Raw genomic sequence first — 25,226 nt, 5'->3', positions numbered from 1 at the left:
AAGAAGGAGGCCATCTGGGATGTGCGTTTTTGGAACTGGTCCTCCTGGGAGCAGATGCGGCGGAGTCTAAGGAATTGGGAGAATGGGAATGGCGTTTTTGCAGGGGGCAGGATGGGAGGAGGTGTAGTCCAGGTAGCTGTGGGAGTCGGTCGATTTGTAGTAGATGTCCGTGTTGATTCGGTCGCCTGAGATGGAAATAGAAATGTCGAGGAAGGGGAGGGAGGAATCTGAGACTGTCCAGGTGAATTTGAGGTCGGGGTGGAAGGTGTTGGTGAAGTGGATGAACTGTTCCACCTCCTCGTGGGAGCACGAGGTAGCGCCAATACAGTCATCGATGTAGCGGAGGAAAAGGTGGGGGGTGGGGCCAGTGTAGTTGCGGAAGATGGATTGTTCCACATATCCTACGAAGAGGCAGGCATAGCTGGGGCCCATGCGGGTGCCCATGGCTACTCCTTTCGTTTGGAGGAAGTGGGAGGATTGGAAAGAGAAGTTGTTCAGGGTGAGGACCAGTTCAGTCAGTCGAAGGAGGGTGTCAGTGGAAGGGTACTGGTCGGTACGGCGGGAAAGGAAGAAGCGGAGGGCTTTGAGTCCTTCGTGATGGGGGATGGAGGTGTACAGGGACTGGATGTCCATGGTGAAAATAAGGCGTTGGGGACCGGGGAAGCGAAAATCATGGAGCAGGTGGAGGGCGTGGGTGGTGTCCCGAACGTAGGTGGGGAGTTCTTGGACTAAGGGGGACAGGACGGTGTCAAGGTAGGCGGAGATGAGTTCGGTGGGGCAGGAGCAGGCGGAGACAATGGGTCGGCCGGGGCAGTCAGGTTTGTGGATTTTGGGCAGGAGGTAGAAGCGGGAGGTGCGGGGTTGTGGGACTATGAGGTTGGAGGCGGTGGATGGGAGATCCCCCGAGGTGATGAGGTTATGGACAGTCGGGGAGATGATGGTTTGGTGGTGGGGGGTGGGGTCATGGTCAAGGGGGCAGTAGGAGGAGGTATCTGCGAGCTGGCGTTTGGCCTCAGCGGTGTAGAGGTCGGTGCGCCAAACTACTACCGCGCCTCCCTTGTCTGCTGGTTTGATAGTGAGGTTGGGGTTGCAACGGAGGGAGTGGAGGGCTGCGCGTTCCGAAGGTGAGAGGTTGGAGTGGGTGAGAGGGGTGGGGGAGTTCAGGTGGCGGTTAATATCGCGGCGGCAGTTGGATATGAACAGGTCGAGGGCAGGTAGGAGGCCAGCACAGGGTGTCCAGGTGGATGGGGTGTGTTCGAGGCGGGAGAAGGGGTCGTCAGAGGGTGGGCGGGAGTCTTGGTTAAAGAAATAGGCGCGGAGGCGAAGGCGGCGGGAGAATTGTTCAATGCCACGCCGCGTGTTGAATTCTTCAATGCCACGCCGCGTGTTAAAAATCACAATACCAAGTTATAGTCCTACAGGTTTACTTGGAAGCACTGGCTTTGAGAGCAGTGCTCCTTCAGGTGATTGTCTGAAGGAGCGGCGCTCTGAAAGCCAGTGCTTCCAAATAAGCCTGTTGGGCTATAACCTGGTGTTGTGAGATTTTTAAACTTAAAATTACAGCACCTTTGTTACACATATGCCAATGTCTAAATTGCAACTTTTTTTTCTTGTTTTATAGTTATATCTGCACCCCAGCATTGATAACAAACAGCCTAACTTTTTTTTAAAAAGTATCCTGGTTGAGGAGGAACACTTGCAATAGCGTACAGCATGCCCCAATTAAGATGATCTTATTTACTATGCCAAGCTTGATTGAGTTTGTTTCCAAAGACAGCCAGTTTTGCCAGTTCTCAGCAAAAAGGCTAAATTAAGGTTTAACACATCATGCAACTGTTTTTCTCTAATCACAAAAGCTTCCATACTTGTTCAAATTTTCAAAAGCATTTTGATTGCTAGTCAGCATGTAATCACTAATTTATTTACTGGTCAATGCAAAAAAAGGCTGTATAGATAGGCAATATAACAAGTGTTAATTGTCACATCTACATAGACAACTGAAACAGTTCTGACTGAAAGGGGATGCAGCTAATCAGTTGTGACCATGTGTCTCATTAAGCATTTCTGCAATTTAGATTCTCACCAGAGGACCTCAGAGTTGTACAGCATGGAAACAGACCCTTCGGTCCAACTCATCCGCAACAACCAGATATCCTAAATTAAATCTAGTCCCAACTGCCAGCATTTGGCCCATATTCCTCCAAGCCCTTTGCATGTACCCAGCCAGACACCTGTTAAGTGTCTAATTATACTGCCATCACCTCATTCCATACATGAACTACTCTCTGGTGAAAAGGTTACCCCTTTGGTCCCTCTTACATCTTTCCCCTCTCACCATAAACCTATGGACTGTGCTGCCCTCAGGAAAAGACCTTGGCTATTCACCCTACCCATGTCCCTCATGATTTTATAAACTTCTATAAAAGGTCACCCCTCAGCTTCTGATGTCGATTCTCCTGCTCCTCGGATGCTGCCTGACCTGTTTTGCTTTTCCAGCACCACACTCTCGACTCTGATCTCCAGCATCTGCAGTCCTCACTTTCTCCTATACTCAATGCATTGACCAGTAAAGACAAGTTTACCAAACACCACCTTCACATTCTGTCTACCCGTGACTCCACCTTCAAGGAATTATGAACCTGCACACAATAGGTGCAACTGTCCCCAGGATCCTACCATTAAGTCCTGCCCTGATTTGCCTTACCAAAATACAACACTACATATTTATCTGAATTAAACTCTATCTACCATTCCTCAGCCCATTGGCCCATCTGAAGGTCCCATTGTCCACTACACCAACAATTTTAGTGACACTGGCAAACTTACAAGTTATTCCTCCATTACCATCTTCAATGATATGTGAAGGTGAAAATTCTTAATATTGTAAATTTACAATATTAAGTAAATTGGATGCTTCTCTACATTAAAGAGGTGATAAATAAATTAATTGTTCTTAGGTAAATATTTCTAAAACCTTATCAAAACTAAAATTACACAGTTGGAATTGAAACAGGCCTATGGTTTGTCTCTCCTCAATTAACGGAGTTCTATATATAATTGCAGCCAAGCTGTTTCGCTTCATATAAAACCTCACTTTGTTCTCGACCTATTTTCATTGGGGGTGCCGGTAGGGGAACGTCACCTGCACTCCACAATGACGTGCACATATGCATGCACACATCCCCCATAGATAAGGTGATCATGTTTAAATATTAAAAAGCTATAAGATTTTAGACATGTCCAAAATAACAATTTTCAAAAGATATTCCCAACTGATCCCAAGCCTTGCTAATGGAGATTGCAGTCTTGTAATTTGGAGTAAATTTATTTTCTTGAAAGAGAAAAGGTTACTGAACTAAATAATTAGCTTCGAACCCGGCCTTTTCTGTTCAACAAAACCCTATAACTAGAGGCAAAACTGAATAATTAGTGCACAGCTTCAGCTCAGTTTATGTACTGTCTGCAATATTATTTTAGAAATGCTACAAATCTCATTGAGTTATTCAGACCACTGAAGAATCACTGGACTCTGTTTTCTTTCCTCAGGTGCTGCTGGACCTGCTGAGTTTCTCCAGCAATTTCTGTTTTTGTTTTAGATTTTGTGCATCTGCAGTTCTGTGTTTTATTTTCTCATTATTCTGAATTTACTTCTAATCAGGCTATGGTTAGTTGTTCCCAATTCTTCTTTGCATGGTGGTCCAGCAAACATTTGATTATTCAATTTTGTGAATCCACTGCCTTTATTGACTCCGTATTAATCCTACAAGCATGCTAACTTAAATCTAAAAAACTAAAGATTTGATCATCTTTCATGATGAAGCACCTCCAATTAAACTTTTCTCCAGTTTAAGCAAGCAATATGTCAGGAAACTGCAATAAGAATCTCATACCAAAGAAGAAAAAAAAATGAACAGCTTTGTTTCATCAAATTATGGAATCAGAATTCCTACATTTTGGAAGCAGGCCATTCGGCCCATCAAGTCCACACCAACCTGCCGTAAATCATCTCACCCAGATCTAACCCCCTTACCCTATCAAGGTTTGAGAAGATTTGCAGCTCAGGTTGAGGTTCTGGATGCAAGTTTGTTTGCTGAGCTGGAAGATTCATTTCTAGGCGTTTCATCACAATACCAGGTAACATCCTCAGTGGGCCTCCGGACAAAGCACAGCTGATAATTCCTGCTTTCTATGTTTGGGTTTCTTTGAGTTGGTGATGTAATTTCCTGTGGAAGATAGAGTCTAACTCGATGACATCACCATAGGAAATGGCATCACCAACCCAAACATATATAGAAAGCAGGAATTATCAGCAGTGCTTCGCCCGGAGGCCCACAGAAGATGTTACCTAGTAGGGTGACAAAACATCTGGAAATGAACCTTCCAGCTCAGCAAACAAACTTACATCCAGAACTCCTTACCCTATCCCTGTAACCCTGCATTTCCCTGACTAATCCACCTAACCTACACATTCCTGGACACCGTGGGCAATTTAACTCGGCCAATCCACCTAACCTGTACATTTTTGGACTTAAGTCTATTTTCTAAGTCTCAGTCTATCAGAAAGTCAGATTATGTTTACAATTTTTCAAAGCTGACAATACACAGGCAGTAAATGCAAGTGAAAACAAAACTTAATACTGCAAGCTTATTTACAACAAATTCAGAATTTCAATGCTTTAAAATCATAAATGAATAAGTACAAAAACTCAAGAGTGGCTGTGCATATATTGAACAGTACATATCTCATTCCTTTTCCTTGGCTCTCCATATGTTTGATTACCATCTTAGCTACATAACAAATTCAACTATTTTATTTATTGTTTATTTGTTCAGATGATTATACAGATCGCAAATGTCAAAAAATTGTTTGGACACTGTCAGTTAAGATAGTGTGTGTATAGCAATGAAATATGTAAACAAAATGTTTTGGATTAAAATCTATAAATGGGGCAGCATGGTGGCCGAGTGGCTAGCACTGCTAGGGACTCGGGTTAGATTCCCACCTCGGGTCACTGTTTGGAGTTTGCACATTCTCCCAGTGCTCGAGTTTCCTCCCACAGCCCAAAGATGTGCAGGTCAGGTGAATTGGCCATGCTAAATCGCCTAAAGTGTTAGGTGCAATAATCAGAGGGAAATGGGTCTAGGTGGGTTACTCTTCAGAGGGTTGGTGTGGACTTGTTGGGCCAAATGGCCTGCTCCCACACTGTAGGGAATCTAACCTAAAAAAAGTAAACATTATTGAATAACTTATGTTGACATAGCTGAATACTTTAGATAAGAACTTTGTGAATAAAAAACAGCCTTACTTGGAAAGAGTGCAAGCGGTTACCTGCACTAGTCTTGATTTCAAGACCTATTTTCAAACAGACAATCACCAATTAAAAAATAACCCTAACTTATAGGTCTGGGAAGGGGCGAGGTGAGATCGTTACCATTAGGTTCCTGGTTGTGACATCAGACTTCAGGGAAATCAGCTTGTGGCCTTAGGTTGCCAGGGAAATGGAAGTTATTTAACCATGCAGCTTTGTGGTTTCTCCCAAATTTCAGTGAGTGGTCAGATTGAAACAGTGAAAAGAAGAAAGTGGCGACAATACTAGAAAAGACCAAAAAAAAGCCTGGAACCTTGCAAGCCTTGTCTGTAGGTACATCCACAGTAATATTTGTGAGAAAGAGTGTTGAGATTAGCAGTGAAGGATCAGCAATTAGTTGCATACCAGAATAACTTGGAGAACCGGCAGCTGATGACGTGTGCCAGATGTTTACAATACACATCCTTCTAAGTGGCAGAGGTTTGTCAAAGGTTGTTTGATAAATTGCATATGATACACAGGGTTGCCAATGTGCAGAGTGCAGGAAGTTCTTGCTGAAGGGAGTGGATGGGGTGCCAATCCAAGCAGGCTGCTTCATCCTGGATGCTGTCAAGTTTGAGCATTTTTGCAGCTGCACTCAGCTGAGAACAGGCAACTATGATGCTGGGGTAGCAGGTGGAGCATTCATTCAGCATTTTTGGCTGAAGATGGATGCAAATATTTCAACCTTGCTGTGTCAAGGATCTGAAAATGTGTGCCTTTCAATGGAAATTGTAATGTTGGGTTTCAGGTGGAGAAAAGGTGCTTTCCAATGGGATTGATGTCCATTTCCAGCATCTTTAAAGGAACAAACATAATCTGGGTGTGATCACATTTTGAAGGAACCTCTGGTTCAGATCAATACCATTTATGCTGAAAGGACTATTTAAGGAAATCAGAGATATTATGTCTGTTGTATCAGTTACTCAACATGTAACCAATCTGTTTTACTGAATGCAATTTTCCTGTTAATTCAGGCTTGACTTTTCTTGATTTTTGAAATATAATGTCCACTTTTTTTTTCCCCTTTGTGGGGTTTTGGGATGTTTGGTTCTTTAAGGCTATTGATCTTCATAGAATTGTATATGACAGATAACCTTAAAAAAGTAACAGTTGTAAACCATAAAACCAAGGTTCATATTACTCATCTTTATGACTGTAATAACCATTTTGCAAAGTCTTCTATATAAAACATACTGAGGTTTATTTTTTAAAAATTCCTGGGGATTACCATTGGCCAAAATGGAATTGGATCTGTCTATAACTACAGTGGCAACAAGAACAGGTCAGAGATTGGGAATTCTGTGGAGAGTAACTCATTGCCAAATCCCCAAAACCTACCCACCATCTACAAAGCACAAGTCAGTAATCTATCACGTTATTTTCCAATTGCTTGGATGCATGTAGCTGCAACACTCAAGAAGCTTGAAACCATGCAGGTCAAAACAGCCCACTATCTTTAACATTCACTCTCGCTGTCACTTAACCACAATAGCAGTAGTGGGTACCATTTGCAAAATGCAGTGCAGAAATTTATTATGACTTGAAATGATATCATTCCTTCACAGTCGCTGCGTCAAAATCCTAAAAAAGATCCTACTCCCAGCCTTGGGTGACAGTGCAAACTCCATATGGACAGAGTCTCCCTGTATCTGCAGGAACATCCACAACCCTGAATAAGAGACTTCCAATGATACACAACTTTTTGAGCGAAGAAACATCTCACCACAATCCTAAATGATCAGCACTTATTGAGAGACTGTGCCTATGCACTAGACTATCCAGCTGAAGGGAAGTGACCTTGCAGTGTCCATCCTACCAAACCCTTTAAATCCTGAATGCTTCATCGAGTACACCTCTTAGAGTCATAAAGATGTACAGCATGGAAACAGACCCTTTGGTCCAACCCATCCATGCCGACCAGATAATTTAGTCCCACCTGCCGGCCCATATCCCTCCAAACCCTTCCTATTCATATACCCATCCAAATGCCTTTTAAAATGTTGCAATTGTACCAGCCTCCACCACACCCTCTGGCAGCTCATTCCATACACGTACCACCCTGTGTGTGAAAACATTGCCCGAGGTCTCTTTTATATCTTTCCCCTCTCACCCTAAACCTATGCCCTCTAGTTCTGGACTCCCCGACCCCAGGGATAAGACTTTGCCTACTTATCCTATCCATGCCCTCAATTTTGTAAACATCTAGAAGGTCACCCCTCAACCTCCGACGCTCCAGGGAAAACAGCCCCAGCCTGTTCAGCCTCTTCCTGTAGCTCAGATCCTCCAACCTTGGCAACATCCTTGTAAATCTTTTCTGAACCCTTTCAAGTTACACAACATCTTTCCGATAGGAAGGAGACCTGAATTGCACGCAATATTCCAACAGTGGCCTAACCAATGTCCAGTACAGCCGCAACATGACCTCCCAACTCCTGTACTCAATACTCTGACCAATAAAGGAAAGTATACCAAACGCCTTCTTCACTATCCTATCTACCAGCGACTCCACTTTCAAGGAGCTATGAACCTGCACTCCAAGGTCTCTTTGTTCAGCAACACTCCCTAGGACCTTACCATTATGTGTACAAGTCCTGCTAAGATTTGCTTTCCCAAAATGCAGCACCTCACATTTGGCTGAATTAAACTCCATCTGCCATTTCTCAGTCCATTGGCCCATCTGGTCCAGATCCTGATGTAATCTGAGGTAATCCTCTTCGCTGTCCAGTACACCTCCAATTTTGGTGTCATCTGCAAACTTACTAACTGTACCTCTTATGCTCGCATCCAAATCATTTATGTAAATGACAAAAAGTAGAGGACCCAGCACCAATCCTTGTGGCACTCCACTGGTCACAGGCCTCCAGTCTGAAAAACTACCCTCCACCCTGTTTCTTCTACCCTTGAGCCAGTTCTGTATCCAAATGGCTAGTTCTCCCTGTATTCCATGAGATCTAAGCTGAAAAATGTGTTGCTGAAAAAGCACAGCAGGTCAGGCAGCAAAGGAGCAGGGAAAAAAAAAATTCAACGTTTCTGGCATAAGCCCTTCTTCAGGAATGAGGAGCATGTGCCAAGCAGGCTAAGATAAAAAGGTAGGGAGGAGTGACTTGGGGGAGGGGCGTTGGGAATACAGTAGGTGGAAGGAGGTTAAGAAGAGGGTGATAGGCCGGAGAGGGGGTGGGGGCGGAGAGGTCGGGAAGAAGATTGCAGGTCAAGGCAGCGGTGCTGAGTACTAGGGTTGGGACTGAGATAAGGTGGGGGGAGGGGAAATGAGAAAGCTGGAGAAATTTGCATTCATCCCTTGTGGTTGGAGGGTTTCTAGGCGGACGATGAGGCGCTCTTCCTCCAGGCGTCATGTTGCCATGGTCTGGCAATGGAGGTGGTCAAGGACCTGCATGTCATCATGTTCTTGGGGGAGTTAAAAACAAAAAAAGTGTTCAGCTTCGGGGCGGTTGGGTTGGTTTGTGCGGGTGTCCCAGAGATGTTCTCTGAAAACGTTCCGCAAGTAGGCGGCCTGTCTCCTCAATGTATAGGAGGCCACATCGGGTGTGGCGGATACGTTGGGGAGACAGGTCGCCTATTTGCGGAACGTTTCAGAGAACACCTCTGGGACACCCGCACAAACCAACCCAACCGCTCCGTGGCTGAACAGTAACTCCCCTCAAAGTTTGGGAGAAGATTTGTAGCTTGGGTGCTCGTTGTTGTGGTTCTGTTCGCCGAGCTGGGAATTTGTGTTGCAGACGTTTCGTTCCCCTGTCTGGGTGACATCCTCAGTGCTTGGGAGCCTCCTGTGAAGCGCTTCTGTGATCTTTCCTCCGGCATTTATAGTGGATTGTATCTGCCGCTTCCGGTTGTCAGTTCCAGCCGTCCACTGCAATGGCCGGTATATTGGGTCCAGGTCGATGTGCTTATTGATTGAATCTGTGGATGAGTGCCATGCCTCTAAGGATTCCCTGGCTGTTCTCTGTTTGGCTTGTCCTATAATAGTAGTGTTGTCCCAGTCAAACTCATATTGCTTGTCATCCACGTGTGTGGCTACTAAGGATACATATAGACAAGGAAGAAACCATGGTCTCATTCAATGTATCGGCACTGTTCACCTCTATCGACAAAACCCTAGCCAGAGAAACAATAGCCAACCTGCTGGACATACAGAACAGACAACAGGACTGTGAACCTATCAACAAAGACTGCATACTCAAACTACTGGACCTGTGCCTCACAACACACTTCACATTCAACAACCAAATATATGAATAAATCAACGGCACCCCCATGGGCTCACCCATCTCTGGATTCATAGCAGAAGCGATAACGCAAAGGTTAGAGCAAACAGTCTTACCGCAAATTCAACCCAAACTCTGGGTCAGATATGTAGATGATACCTTTGTAATCATTAAAAACACAGAAATAGAGAACACACACCGGATCATCAACGCCACACTCGCAGGAATCCGATTCACTCGAGAGGAAGAAAAGGACAACCAACTCCCATTCCTAGACATGATGGTACAGAGAACACCGAACGGAGAATTCACCACAAAGGTATACAGGAAAATTGCACACACAGACCAAGTCCTAAACTATGAAAGCAAGCACCCCAACACACAATAGAAGTTGCATCAAGACACTGTTCAAAAGGACCACAACACACTGCAGTACACCAGAACTGCAAAAAAAGGAGGGAGGAAGAACACCTATACAATGTATCCGCCAAAAACAGATACCCCCGCAGTTTCATCAACAGATGCCTAAGGGAAAGACAACGGAACGAGGACATGCCGCAACCCAAAGGACTAGCCACACTACCATACATCAAAACATTTCCAAACTGACAGCCAGACTACTGCGACCACTAGGACTCATAACAGCACACAAACCAACAGCCACTCTCAGACAACAACTCACCAGAACAAAGGACCCGATACCCAGCATGAGCAAAACCAATTTAGTGTACAAAATCCCATGCAAGGACTGCACAAAAACACTACAAAGGACAAACAGGAAGACAGCTATCGGTCTGCATCCATGACCACAAAACAACATGACCAGCTATCCTTAGTAGCCCCACACTCCGATGACAAGCAACATGAGTTCGACTGGGACAATACTATTATCGGGCAAGCCAAACAGAACAGCCAGGGAATTCCTCGAGGCACCTTGACCTCCTTCCACCTATCCCAACGCCCCTCCCAAGTCCCTCCTCCCTACCTTTTATGTTAGCCTGCTTGGTACACCCTCCTCATTCCTGAAGAAGGGCTTATGCCCAAAACATCGATTCTCCTGCTCCGTTGTTGCTGCCTGACCTGCTGCGCTTTTCCAGCAACACATCTTTCAGTTCTAATCTCCAGCATCTGCAGTCCTCACTTTCTCCTTCCATGAGATCTAACCTTGCTAATCAGTCTCCGATGGGGAACCTTGTCAAACACCTTACTGAAGTCCATATACATCACATCTACTGCTCTGCCCTCAATCTTCTTTGTTACTTCAAAAAAAACTCAATCAAGTTTGTGAGACATGATTTCCCACACACAAAGCCATGTTGACTATCCCGAATCAGTCCTTGCCTTTCCAAATACTTTTATTTTTCTATATTTTGCATAATACAGATATGTCCTTGATGGTGTACTGGTTTGACCAATTTCAAACAAGTCATGTTTAGAGAAAAAGTATAACCTACTAGTCTTACTCCCAATGTGGTTTAGGGTTAAGAACACCACTTGCCTTAGAGGAAGGGTGCTAACACTGTCACTTAATAGAATTCATTGCAAACACTGATCAGAATATAGTTTAGCTAATATTGAATTGAGAATCTCCAAGAGTTGGAAAGGTTAATCTTCAGCTGTTTAAGATGATAAACGCAACTGAGTAGAACTGCTTGCAGATTTTCTTCATTAGGGCAGTAAATATCCAAAAGCAGAATTGGTGGAGGAGGCAGTGGCATAGCAGTAACGAACTGGGTTAGTCTTCTGGAAAACCAGACCAGTGTTCTCAGGATGTAGGTTCAAATCCTGCCATGGCAGACATTAAAACTGATTCCAAAAGCAGAGTTGGGACTCTTGTGATACAGTGCTGGTGTTGTCCTTACCTTTCAGTCAAGAGGCCTAGGTACAAATTCCACCTACTCGAGATGTGTAATAACACCTATGAACAGAATCCAAAAGTGGAGTCATATCCTGAATATTTGAATAATAAAGTTGAAGGATGCCATGCTTTTATCAATTTTTGACATATAGTTTTGTTAACTAAAAGTGATATATGTATCTTTTTCCAAAAAAAAAGGCAATTTCAATTCTCTCCAGCAGAGAATCTTTGGATTCAATTGTCATGGAATGTGACAGAATATTCTGAGTTAGTAATAATTGCTGAAAGAAAAGACAAAGTTGAAGTTTTCGATCTTGCACGCATCAGTATAGAGTCAGAAGAATACTAAATCTCAAAAACAATAAGTAACATAGCATAAGACGGTGTTGATCAGTTGACAATCCCCTTCTCATGTACCATAAATTGTTGGTCCCTCTGGCATTTGGTAGTCTTGTGATACTGTCCTGATGATTTTAAGATGAAAATCTTCAACTTTATGTCTTTGTTTTTCGGCAATACTCGAGTGCTGTACTACCAAGCATGATTAGTAGTAAGTAGCACTCCCACTTAGAACAGACAGATCTGGGAATGTAATTCATGTATTATTGCCTTAATTACAAAATGTTAGCTGCGCAATGAGAAAACTGAAGGAAAGACTTCAACTTATAATTGCCCGTCATAACTTCAGGCTGGCCAAACCATTCAGAGCTAATGAAGTACTTCAGAATTTTAGTCAATTTGCACATTGTGACATCTGGCAAAAACAGTGAAGTAACGGCCAGATAAACTATTTTAGCTACATCAACAAGAACTTCCTCGACATAATACCACAAAGTTTTTACAATTACCTGAGAAAGCAAACGGGACTATAATTTAACATGAGTTGACAGACAGCACCTAGGTCCAGATTATACTAATCTGTTGACAGAGGTGTCTCACAAATATTTTCATCATTCTAGCATCTATTCTGCTTATCTTACAAGATGATAATGCATACTAAGTAGTCTAACTTTATTTTGCTCTTCTTAAAAGAGAAAAGCAATGGTAATAAAGTTGCCGAGATTGCTTGGTTAACCCGAAATTCAAAGTTTGTACTCATATGTTTCCACTCAGAGTCACAGAGTCATGCAGCACAAAAACAGACTTTTCAGTCCAACCAGGCATCCCATCTCACCCAATCCCATTTGCCAGCACTTGGTCCATATTTCTCTAAACCATTCCTATTACTATACCTATCCAGATGCCTTTTAGATGTTGTAATTGTACCTGCCTCTACAACTTCCTCTGGCATCTCGTTCCATACACACACCAACCTATTAAAGACTTTAGGACTTGAAAGTAACAGTTTCATGCATGGTCCTTCCACTCTCACCTTAAACCTATGCCCTCTAGATTTGGACTCCCCCATTCTAGGAAAAAGACCTTGGGTATTCACAATTTTGATTTTATAAACTCCTATAAAAAGGTCACCTTTCAGTCTCTGATGCTGAGGGGGGAAAAAAAGCTTCAGCCTATTCAGCATCCCCCAATAGTTTGAAATCTCCAGTCCTGGCAACATCATGTAAACCTTGTATGCACCCTTTTGGGTTTAAACAACATTCTTCCTATAGAAGGGCATCCAGAATTGAATACAATATTCCAAAAGTGACCTCACCAATGTCTTTTACAGTGACAACCAGACATCACAACGCTTATACTCAATGTTATGACTGATCAGATCCTGGGGATTTATCTATCTTTGCTTTAAGATTTCTAAAAAAAAACTATTAATAAAAACTGAGCTGTTTACCAGAGTGTTTAATGTTGAAGCCAACATTAGGTTCCAATTCTGTAACAAGTGAACATATAAAAGTGACTAAGGATAACTTAGTCTCTTCAGGATAACACAACAAAATCACAGCCAATGAAATATGTTTGAAATGTATCACAGTTGTCACATGGGCCAACTTACTCAGTAAAAAACAGCAACAGATTCAATGATCTGCTAACCTATTTTTATGGCTTCAGTTGTGAATCAAATAATTCTTCAATATAAAAGCAAATAACACTGAGTATATTTATACAAATCGGAATGGAAAAAACTTTTAACATCTTATTCACGAAGTGAAATATCAAACCATGCAGTATTAGATTAGATTCCCTACAGTATGGAAGCAAGAAAGTGCTGGCCTAGATCATGCATTTGAATTGTGGAGTGAAGCTTTAAAGCACTAAAGAATGGTTCTACAAACCAAGCTGACAGTAAATATTGATAAGTACTGTCAATATAGTATCTTGAAAGCTTTAGAATAAAAAAAAAATGAAATTGGTACTTTACAAAGCTTTCAAAGTAAGTTAGAGATGTTTTCCAAATTTATTGTTATTTTGTGTTGATTAAAAAACGCACATTCCCTATGTCCTATTTAGTGTTTATGATCTCAGTGCAGAATGAGAAACTCAAAAATATTCATCTTCATTTTTATTTTAAAAACAGTGTCTGCCATTTTCACCAGGAACCTTTTTTCCCTCCCTTGTGCAAGAGTCTAGGACCAAAGGATATAGTCTCAAGGTAAAGAGTCACCTACTTAGCACAGAGATAAAGAGAGGTTTCTTTTCTCAGAGGGTAGAGAGCTAGAGAAACTGGGTCATTAAGCATATTCAAAGCTGGGATAGACAGATTTTTAATCAGCAAGGGAATCAAGGATTATGGGCAAAATGCAGGAAAGGAGTCGAGAATCAGCAGTTCAACGATATTCTGAGTAGTGGAGCAGACTCAAATGGACTGAACAGCCTATTTCTGTTCCTTTGTCTTATGATCTAACTTTCTGCCAAATAACAACACATCAAACACCCTTAACTATAAGTTCACTCTACTTCTAAACCAAAACATCTGTTTTGATACAACTTCTAATAATTAAGAATTATGGGCAATATCAATCCAAGGAATAAAAAGGTCCCTTGGTTTGTGTTGTATTTTAGACAGGTTTTCTACAAGGGTAAATTGTACTTGATGATTTGTTTAATAGTTAAAATTACATTTATCCAGTAAATAATTAAGCTGTGTAGACTGAAATCCCATATTCAATAACTGATTTGCAACAAATTAACTGATACCAGTGAGCAACAGCAGGAATGCCACAATTGCATCTGTAGTCTTTTTTTGGACTGGATAAAATGGGCTAGGATATCTACTCCTAATTGCTGTTCAAGTGCCCTTGTTGGAACTACGTGCGTGTGAAAGTCAATCGAAGAAAGGATTTGGGCCATTTGTGATGCCACCTCTTCATTGCAGTTTAATATCCTGCCACAACTTAGACAAAGAAAACTCCACCTGAGGGAGGCGAGCAGCTCTCCTGTGAAACATACCCAACTAATATGGGGAAATTAAAAAGGATAAGAAAAGAAGAAAGTGAACTTTTTTTGTAAAAAACGGAAAATCATCATTTTTAATGAGAGTGGGGTCCTCTAATGGCCACAGATCTAATTTCCATTTATAAATCTGGTGAGAATGTGTCTCCGCGCAAGTCATAAATCACAGAATAAAACTGACATCAGAATGAGGGCAGCAGCAGTAAGGAACAGCGAAAGCAGCAGAAAGACAGAGGCAGATTTATTACACCAACTATATATAACACAGAATGTGCATCCTCAGCATTGCAACTTGAAATAGTTAATGCAAAAAATGTTTGTACTCTACACAATACATCAAATATAAATTTCTGATTGTGACGTGATTTTACATAGAAAACAAATCAGTAAAAAATAATTTCAAGTCACAAAAATGTATAGGTTCAGAAACTACAAATTTTGGGTAGCTACAGTTAGCCTTTTGCATTTTACAATAACACTGATGTAATGATTGTTTATTGTAAAGAGAAGTTTTCAATGGGCTTCTCACATTTTCAGAAATTATCTGCATTAGGCATAGAGGAGGCCATAATGATTAAATTCACTACAAATTTCAGCCAGCCACAATGATCAAACACTAAGCTGATTACACACTCCAAGTTATTGTAGAGGATATATTGTAATAAACTACTAAAAAAGGTATTGCTGACAATTTAAAAAAATAAATTTTGACAACTTAGTTTTTACATAGCCAGTCTTAGAAATGCATAATCAAATTGACTGGCGTTCACTTCACCAAAAGTCAAAATTCACTTGGTCACTAAAACAGCACCTGTTGTTATATCAGATGATGAACTTCAGTGTATAAATAAGTAAATGAAAATACACAAGTTATTGGAATTAAGCCAATATCAAGAAACCCCGTTCAGAAGAAAAGGCTGCGTTTAAGTGTTTAAATATCATTCAGTTTCTACTCTTCTGTTTTTGTCTTGAGGAAATAATTAGCCGTCTATTGTCATACCACCACAGGCTTTATAACATTCAGTTCAAATGACAATTATTATATATAGCGAGGTATGAGTCAGAATGTTTTTTTTTGGGGTGCAAAGCATCGTGCAGCATCTGAGTCACTGCAAAGTTCAATAATAATTCTGAAGAGTACAGCAGGCTATTTGCAAGCGCCACAGCTTACTTCTTTACTTCACTCATACAGAATAAAAAAAAATCAGAAATGATTAAACCTTTCTAACAATTATGCCATTTATTCTAGACAAACATAAGCATTCACAGATTGACCACTTCTGCCTCCGCAGGCACACCGCCTGAGATACATTCCGAGCAGACGCGGTGCAAAACGATTGCATCGATGGACGCACTTACTGTTCGAAGGAAGAGGATCTCCTCTTCTCCTTCACCCCCCTCAGCCATGATTGCTGCCTCTATCTCCCCCGCCCGCCTGCGCTCTCTCTCTGTCCGCAGTCCGAGCTTAACTAACACTGACAGCCGGCGCGACAGACCGGCCGGCGCCACGCGCCACCATGCCACGCCCACTGCCGCATGCTATTGGGCAGAGCGTGCGCGCTCGTGGGAAGAGATCGACGGCCGATTGGCAGAGGACGCGAATGGGCGCGTCCTGAGCCCACGTGGGGCTCGCCGATGGCTGAGACCGAGAGTGGATTGGCGGCCACAAGGGCCCACATGACCTTGCGATGCTGAGGTCGAGACCGAGACGGCAAAAAGAAGGAGGGCTTGAAGTGCACGTGTGTGTAGGCGGTGTCGCGCGCTTGGCGGTTGGTGAGCGAAGCGTCAGCTTAAATGGACAACAGTATCGTGTATTTGTATAGCGCCTAGGGTTCCAACGATAACGTTGCCATTCAGGAATAAGTCATTGATGCCTAAGTAACACCAAAGTTAAAAATCACACAACACCAGGTTATAGTCCAACAGGTTTAATTGGAAGCACACTAGCTTTCGGAGCGACGCTCCTTCATCAGGTGATTGTGGAGGGCTCGATCCTAACAGAATTTATAGCAAAAATTTACAGTGTGATGTAACTGAAATTATACATTGAAAAATTGTCTGTTAAGCCTTTCATCTGTTAGAATACAATGATAGTTTCACTGCTTTCATGTGTAAATCACAAAACCTTTTTTAAAAAAAGTTGCATTTATAAAAAAACCTTTTTCTAAAAAAAAGGTTTTGTGATTTACACATGAAAGCAGTGAAACTATCACTGTATTCTAACAGATGAAAGGCTTAACAGACAATCAATTTTTCAATGTATAATTTCAGTTACATCACACTAAATTTTTGCTATAAATTCTGTTAGGATTGAGCCCACCACTATCACCTGATGAAGGAGCGTCGCTCGGAAAGCTAGTGTGCTTCCAATTAAACCTGTTGGACCATAACCTGGTGTTGTGTGATTTTTAACTTTGTACACCCCAGTCCAACACCAGCATCTCCAAATCATAAGTAACATCAAGCAGGGTAGTGATATAACTGGCGTAACACAGTACTTAAGGTTGATGAAGGCGGACCTGAGTTAAAATCACATCTCAAGCTCAGGTGGAATTTAAGTTCAATTTTTTTTTTAAAAATCCTATGCATCATCGCAACGAAGGCTAATGGTGGCATGAAACTGTAACTCGTTTTTGTTAAAACCCATTTGGTTCACTTTAGGGAAGGAAATCTGCTGTCCTTACCCAATCTGGCCTACATTTGGCACCAGATCCACAGGTCTAAGAGAGTTTTGAGAAGATTTGTAGCTCACATTGAGGTTCTGGTTCCACAACAATGTGTTTGCCTTCTATCTGCCCTATGAAATGGCCCCACTTCATTGTACCAAACACCACAGGATTGGACCACAGAGTTTCAAGGGCAATTAGGGATGGACAACAGATACTGGTCTAGATAGCAATGCTTACATTTCACGAAAGAATGTAAAACAAGATAGATTGAGATGGTGACTTTAAGAGAGTGAAATATAAGGCACCTCACAGGAATACAACCAAGTATAATACTGAAACCCATAAAGAAATATTTGGTCAGATGACCAGAAGAGGTAGGTTTTAAAGAGCACATTAACAAGGACAAGTAGAGAACCAGAGACAAAAACAGAAATAACTGGAGAAATTCAGCAAGTCTGGCAGCATATGTAGAAAAAATGTAGAAGTAATATTTTGAGTCCAATGGCACTTCATCAGAACTCTGAATCACTGGACTTGAAATGTTAACTATGCTTTCTTCCCACAGATAATGCCAGACTGCTGAATTTCTCCAGCTATTTCTGATCTCCAACATCTGCATTTCTTGTTTTATTTTAGAGAGCCAGAGAGATATGGGAAGGGTATGCTAGGACCTGAGCAACGAAATACACAGGCCTTGGAACAATTAAATGTACAAGTCCAGAATTAGAGTGCAAATATCTCAGGATTACTAGGTGGTAGGAAATTACAAAAGTAGATGGGGGAACATCATGGAAGATCTTGAAAGAACAAATTTTTAAAACAAAGATCTTGCTTATCCTAGATCCAACATAAGTCAGTGAGAATAGAGGTGTGAGAGAAACAGGTGTGGTTTTACTTAATACATGGTTAGCAGTACTTTGGATGACATCAAAATGAATACCTTGGAGCATTTTGATATAAGTCAAGTCTAGACATCACAAAGACGAAATACTGCAGATGCTGGAATTCTGAAGAAAAGTCATGCCAGACACAAAGCATTAACTCTTTGTCTCTCTATAGATGCTGCCAGACGTTTGTGTTTGTTCTTGAAGTGACAAAGACAGGCAGGAGAATTTTGGCAGCAGATAACCTGAGACAGCAGTGAAGTTCAGCAATGCTATGGAGGTGGATTTAGCCATACAACAGGGTTTGCATTGGAGCGAAATAGATGTTCAACATCAGCATGTGATCAGAGCAACACACTTTACCTACCTCAAATCTATGATGACTTACAGCAGCAATTGATAAATACTTTCAATCAATTTGTTCAGACATGTTATGGGACATCTCTGGAGCAGGTTGGACTTGAAGCCACGCTTTTGGTCTCAAGGTAAGGACACTACCACTGTGCTACAATAACCCCTACCTGCATTTATATAGTAACTTTAATGTAGCAGGAATGTTTTTAAAAGTCCCAAAATCATAAGAGTCTTATTAAAGCACAATTGTACATTGAGTCATGTAAAGAGATATTAGGAAAGGTGGCCAAAGATCTGGTGAAAGACATTGGTTTTAAATAGCATTTTAAAGGAGGACAGAGTGAGGTGAAGACAGAAAATCTTTCTCTTTGTGAGCACTTTGCAGTTATGTAAGTCTAAGTCCAAGTTACAAAGAGTTTTCCTTGTATTCCAAGAGGAGTACTGTAATGGTTGAGCTCATAGTTTCAACGGATGACATTAGTTTAACAGAGAGCGGATCATATGAAGTTATCATCTCCCACCCCAGAAAGAAAATAAAAATTTGCATTTATGTGGTGACATCAACAGTCTCAAAATGTCCAAAAATGCTTTACCAAAGTATATTGTAACAGTCTAGTCTAATCTAATTTCAGTAGTAAAAAGAGACCATAAATTTTCACTTCCATTATTTAATTTTGATATCTGGGTTCTTTCATGGACTAAAATGGTTTTAAAAAGGGAAAATCAGAATTAAGATGCCATAGTGATCATCTGACCAGGTTAAGCCAAATCTCATGAAATTATCAATAAACAAGAATCAGCCTGAACAAAAATTAACATGCATCAAAATGAATGAAACCAATTATTTAGATTCATATGAGAGTTAGCTGCAAATTACATGGATTGAAAAAATATAATGAAGTTAGACATAGAAATATACAAAGGAGCTACATTGCAGGAACTCCTTTTAGAGTAGAGCAAAGAGAAGAAAATGGATTTGTAACAGCAGAACTGGAAGGCTTGCTCTCTCTCATTGTTTCTCTTAGCTTGAATAACAGAATCTAATGATGAAGCAAATAAACGTCCATTCACTAAAAACTCATGGACATTTGGAAATTTCACTACTGAAGATACAAGAAATCAATCAAACAATCTCAGGTTAAAACCTAACACATTGAGGACTCTAAATATGATATAGCTGCATGCTTAAAAAACATCTTGGATTGGATTTGGCATTAGATTTTGGAGGCTAATGGCATCAAGGAATATGGAAATAATGCACAAAAGTAGCAGTGAGGTTGATGATCAGCCATAATGTAGTTGAATGGGAGAACCAAAAGAAGGTTTCTATATTTCTATGTACTGTCTAAGATCCTGAGGAGATGTGGATGCTGAGAAGATGTTTTCTCTCAAGGAGGAATTTAGAACTAAGAATCACAGTTTCAAATTAAAAGGTTTTCCATATAAATCGGAGATGAGGCATTTTTTTTGAGAGGATTGTTAACCTTCTGGAATTTTGTATCCAGAGAGCTGGAGAGATTGAGCCACTGAATGCATTAAAGGCTGAATAAGAAAGAAATTTTGTTCAACAATGGTTATGGCAGGAAGATGGGAATGTGAAATTAAGGGCATGACTTGATTGACTAGCAGAGCAGGCTTGAGCAGTCAACTTGCCTTTTCTTGTTCTTATTTCTCATGTTGTCATATGACCTGATGCAAAATAAAATGACATACTTAAGATATGCTGTGAATCAGCTCGAGCATTTATCTTTGGATTGCTCAAAAATGTTTTGCCACAACGTGTTGTTATATATTCCTGGCAAGCTTCCTTGGAAGCGTACAGCTTATTTCTTGAATTTCACTTCTCCTCTGCATGAGGAAGCCAGAATCATTAAGATGCAATGCAGAATCCAAACTCTTACCAAAGTCACATATTTTAAGACTCTAGATCCTCAGATCATTTTAGCACTGTCTAGCTGTTGTCAGACACCAGCTACAGCCACAGTAATTGGAAGCCTTTTCAGTTTGTGTATTCTCCAGGGTCTTATTATGAAGCAGTAAAGGCAACATAGTTGCAATCAATTACGCCCTGCAATTGGTATATGCCTGCAATGCTGGTGAAGCCAGACCTTTATTGTTTTGTTATATTATTTCCATCTGAAAAGGGATGTTGTAGTTTTCCTTGTTGAGGAGAGCAGCCATGATCTGTTTGATGCTGGAAATCTCTGCAATTGCACTGATATTGCTTCAGTCACCTGCTGCAACCTTAATTAACCTAGAGGTATACAGCTTTGAATTACAAGAAATGAGCATGTTACCTATTTCTCATCTGCAGTTCTTTTTTACTCATTCATGAGATATGGGCAAGATGGGCTAAGCTATTTATTGCCCATCCTTAACTGCTTGAGAAAAGTTAAGAGTCAGTTACATGGCTGTGGGTCTGGGGTCACATGTAAGCTAGTGAAGCAGATTTGCTTCCCTAAAGAACATTAGTCAACCAGAAGGATATTTACAACAACAGTTATATGGTCACAATTAGACTAGCATTTTTTTGGTTGAATGCAAATTTCACCATCTGCCATGCTGGGATTCAAATTCACGTTCCCAGAACATTATCCTGGGCTTCTGGATTACTAGTCAAGTAACATTGTCACTATACCACCACCTCCCCATAGTTAATATTGGAAGAGGTGATATAGCTTTGTTACAACCTCTGTTGTGAAGTGAAACCACTGGACATACTTCACTTAACTTGTGATATTATATTCTTATATCATAAGATACTGGAGGAAAATTTGGCCTTTTGAACCATCAAGTTTGTTCCACTATTTGACTACGGCTGATAAATTTCTCAATCAAATTCTCCCTGCCCTCGATCCCTTTACTAATCAAGAACCCATCTATCTCTATCTTAAAGACACTCATTGGCTTCAACAGCCTTCTGTGGAAAAGGGTTCTACAGATTCTCCACCTTCTGACTGAAGAAATTCCTCTTCATCTCTGTTATAAAGGAGTGTACCTTCACTCTGAGCCTGTGCCCTCAGATCCTAGTCTCTCTTACTAGTGAAAACATCTTCTCCACATCCATTCTATTTAGGCCTTTCAGTACTCTGTAACTTTCAATGAAATCCCCCATCATCCTTCTAAACTTCATCAAGTAGAGACAAATAGTCCTCAACCACTCCTTATATTGCAAGCCCTTCATTACCAAATCATTCTTATGAATCTCCTCTTGACCCCTTCCAAGGCCAGCCCATCCATCCTTAGATATGGGTCTCAAAACTGCCCACAATATTCCAAATATGGTCTACCCAGAGCATTATACAGCCTCAGCAGTACATCCCTGCTTTTGTATTCTAATCACCTCAAAATGAATGCTAATATTGTATTTGCCTGCCTAACTGCAAACTGAACCTGAATGTTAACTGTAAGAGAATCTTGAACTGGAATTCTTAAGTCCCTTTGTGCTTCAGATTTCTGAAGCCTTTCCCCATTTAGAAGATAGTCTACATCTCTACTCTTCCAACCAAAGTACATAACCTCACAATTCTCCACATTGCATTCCATCATCTGCCACTTTTCCTAGCCCGTCCAAGTACTTCTACAGCCTCCCTGCTACCTCGGCACTATCTGTCTTTCCAGCTATCTTTGTGTCATCTGCAAACTTAGCAATAATGCCGTCAGTTTTTTTAATCCAGATTGATGATGTAGAATGTGCATAGTTATGATGCCAAAACTGACCCCTGCGTAACTCCACTGATTACTGGTTGACACTCTGAAAACGAACCCTTTATCTCCACTCCCTGCCTTCTTCCTGCCAGCCAATTCTGATGAATGCCAGTACCTTCTTCTGAACACCATGGGCTCTTATTTAGCATCTTCCTTTGTAGCACCTTGTCAAAGGCTTTCTGGATAGTCAAGCTGCATGTTAGGTGAGGTTGGCTAGTTGGGTCAGGTTGGGTGAGTGGTCAGGAGGTAGGTGGTTGGACTGGGTTGGAAGATTAGTCAGGTCATGTTAGGGAGTAAATGCAGGAGGGTTTGGCTATGGTCTTCAGTTCATGTATGTTGATTAATCACAGGGATAGACCAGGAAACTGTTGATAACCCCAATAAGGTAACTGGTACTCACCACCTGAGCCCTTTATATTTTAAAAAGAAACCTGGCCCAAGGGGTTGTCAGTGGTGCAGTGATAGCATCTCCACTGGTGAACCAGAAGATCTGGGTTCAAGTCCCATCTGCTCCAGAGTTGTATATTAACATTTCTGCAGAGGCTAATTAGAAAGATAGGCTGAGTTAAGAAAATAATGAAGCTAGCCTAAGGAATACTTGTGATGCAGTGGTAGCATCCCTACCTGTGAACCAGGAGATATCGGTTCAAGTCCCACTTGCTGAAGGGGTATGTAATAACATTTCTGAACATATTGATTAGAAAGGAAAAGCTAAGCTGGTCTAAAAGGTTTCTTTTGGCACATTGGTAGTGTCCCTGTCTCTGGACCAGGTGACTCAGGTTCAAGTCCCACCTGTCTCAGAGGTGTATGATGATATCCCTGAACAAAATGTTTGGAAAGGAGAAGTTGGCCCAGAAAAAAAAATTAAGCAGGCCCAGTTGATGGTTTGCATTGCCCTTAATGAGCTTTGCATATAAATTATTCAATTGGAAATTGGTGGTGGCTAATAGATTTTTAAAAACCACTGTAATGGCATGGGGGTGGTGGGAGGTGGTGGCGGGGGGGGGGGGGGGGGGGGGGGGGGGTTGCGGTGGTGCAGTGTTCACTTGTATGTAAAAGCACTTCTGGATATAAAAGAAAACAATCAGACCTAGGTGTGGGTTGCTACAACTGTGTGTCCTGGGCTGGGAGTAGCCATTGTATAGTGGTGGCACAATTTTAGTGTTCAATAATAGATGATGTTCCTTCCCAGTCAGGCTTCCTGAGTTACTGTGACCACAAGGCAAAAGAAAAAAAATCCATATTAAAATGTCTTTGCAAGTTTTTTTAGACTATTAAAACAACAAATAAAAGAAGGAAACAACCAAATTCTAATAGATAATAGAGGTAAATGTAGATGATTTGTTTAAGTTACCTGCCAAAGATTAAATGGAAGTAGAATGGATGATATTGGCTAATCAGTAGCTACTACTGAACTTAAATGCCAGAAAACAGAAGCAGCACCATGTCAAAAACAGGATGAAACAAGGTAATTATATTGGAACTGTAATGTGTTGAACTCAGTAGAACCCATGAATATCAGACAAAGGAAACAGTAAATGCCAGATATCAGTCCACAGCGTTGTCTAGATTTTCTATTTGACTTAGATTGGTTTTTCAATATAATTCAGACAGATTTGGGTGACGATCTCTTCATGAACTGGATCAGAAGCTTTTCCCTCTAGTGGGCTATTGCTTAGCTCCAAAGCATTGTGAATAAACCACAATCTATGTAGTACAAGCAGTATGATGTCTTCCTTCACACTGCCTGCATTATCACTGTGATTTCTGTGTGTAACCACCATTAGCTGTGTCGTTGATTGGCTGCGTGCATCGGCAAGGGGACCCAAAATGATAACTTGCTTTGACTACTTAAATTTATCCTGCACTGTTTAAAGCCAACCTACATTCTTTAAAATGAAGATGCATTATTGCAGCATAAACGGAGAATATGAAAAATCTCAGCAGTTCTGAACAAGGGTCCCTGGACTCGAAATGTTAATTCTGGTTTTAGACAGCTGAAATTTTCGATAATCTGTTTTTGATTCAGATTTCCAGCATCCGCAATTCTTTCAGTTTTTTTTTATCTTTGCATTATTGCAGGATGGGTTCTGGAAGTCCATTGTGAGTTCAATTTGATTTGAGAATGAGAGAAAAATTATTGAATTTGGGATATTGTCTGATGCTAAAAGTCTTGGAGAAGAATGTGGAAAAGAAGAGATACATTCTGTATTTGCAGGGGGACTATGATGCTCTCTATTCATGCTTAGAATGCAATAGAGCAGATGGCTACAAGGGTTAGTACTAGGTAATGGACTTTTATCAAGGCTGGCCAACTTGAGAGGCATTTAAAAATGGCAAATATAACTCAGAACTGTCCTTCACATTGCATCATTAACATTTTTTGTTAAATATATGATGGTAGCCTTATGTGAATATCTTCAGTGATTGACCATCCTGTTAACCAAATTGTAAAATTACAGCTTATGATCTACCAAGGCAGGATGTACTCTGGTATTTGACTTGTCCTGTCTTATCATCTGTGATCATAATAATAGTGTAATTCCAGAAGCTTTTATCGACTACATATTTCACGATTATGTTGGGTGAGTGATAGTTTTGCTGAGTAGTACTGAAATAATGTTTAAATGTTAGGAACTTAGAAACAGGAATCAGTCCATTGAGCATGTCCAACAGGTTCTGAGGAAGGGTCACATGTCCTGAAACATTAAATGTGTTTTCTCTCCACAGCTACTGCCAGACCTGCTGAGCTTTTGCAGCAATTTCTGTTTTTGTAACCAGAACACTTGTTTAACAATGTTATCATGCACTCGGCATGTTCATATATTGCT

The 25,226-nt window shown here is 41.1% G+C and overlaps 1 protein-coding gene across 15 annotated transcripts in view; it reads right to left on the bottom strand.

The window, feature by feature from the left end:
- The window catches only part of LOC122542710 (ryanodine receptor 1-like), a 404,506-nt gene extending 388,247 nt beyond the window's left edge, over positions 1-16,259 (bottom strand). For all 15 annotated transcript variants that reach the window (XM_087983940.1, XM_087983944.1, XM_087983942.1 and 12 more), the window contains exon 1: positions 16,140-16,259. In XM_087983940.1, coding sequence (XP_087840066.1) covers positions 16,140-16,187 — 48 coding nt within the window. In that variant the 5' untranslated portion in view covers positions 16,188-16,259. The remainder of the gene's footprint in view (positions 1-16,139) is intronic.
- Positions 16,260-25,226: the final 8,967 nt, after the last annotated feature.

This window comes from Chiloscyllium plagiosum, unplaced genomic scaffold, assembly GCF_037043375.1.
Source record: "Chiloscyllium plagiosum isolate Xiang-an unplaced genomic scaffold, Cpla_swu_hap1 HiC_scaffold_47, whole genome shotgun sequence".
NCBI lineage: Eukaryota > Metazoa > Chordata > Chondrichthyes > Orectolobiformes > Hemiscylliidae > Chiloscyllium > Chiloscyllium plagiosum.
This window is presented reverse-complemented; position numbering and strand designations above follow the sequence as displayed.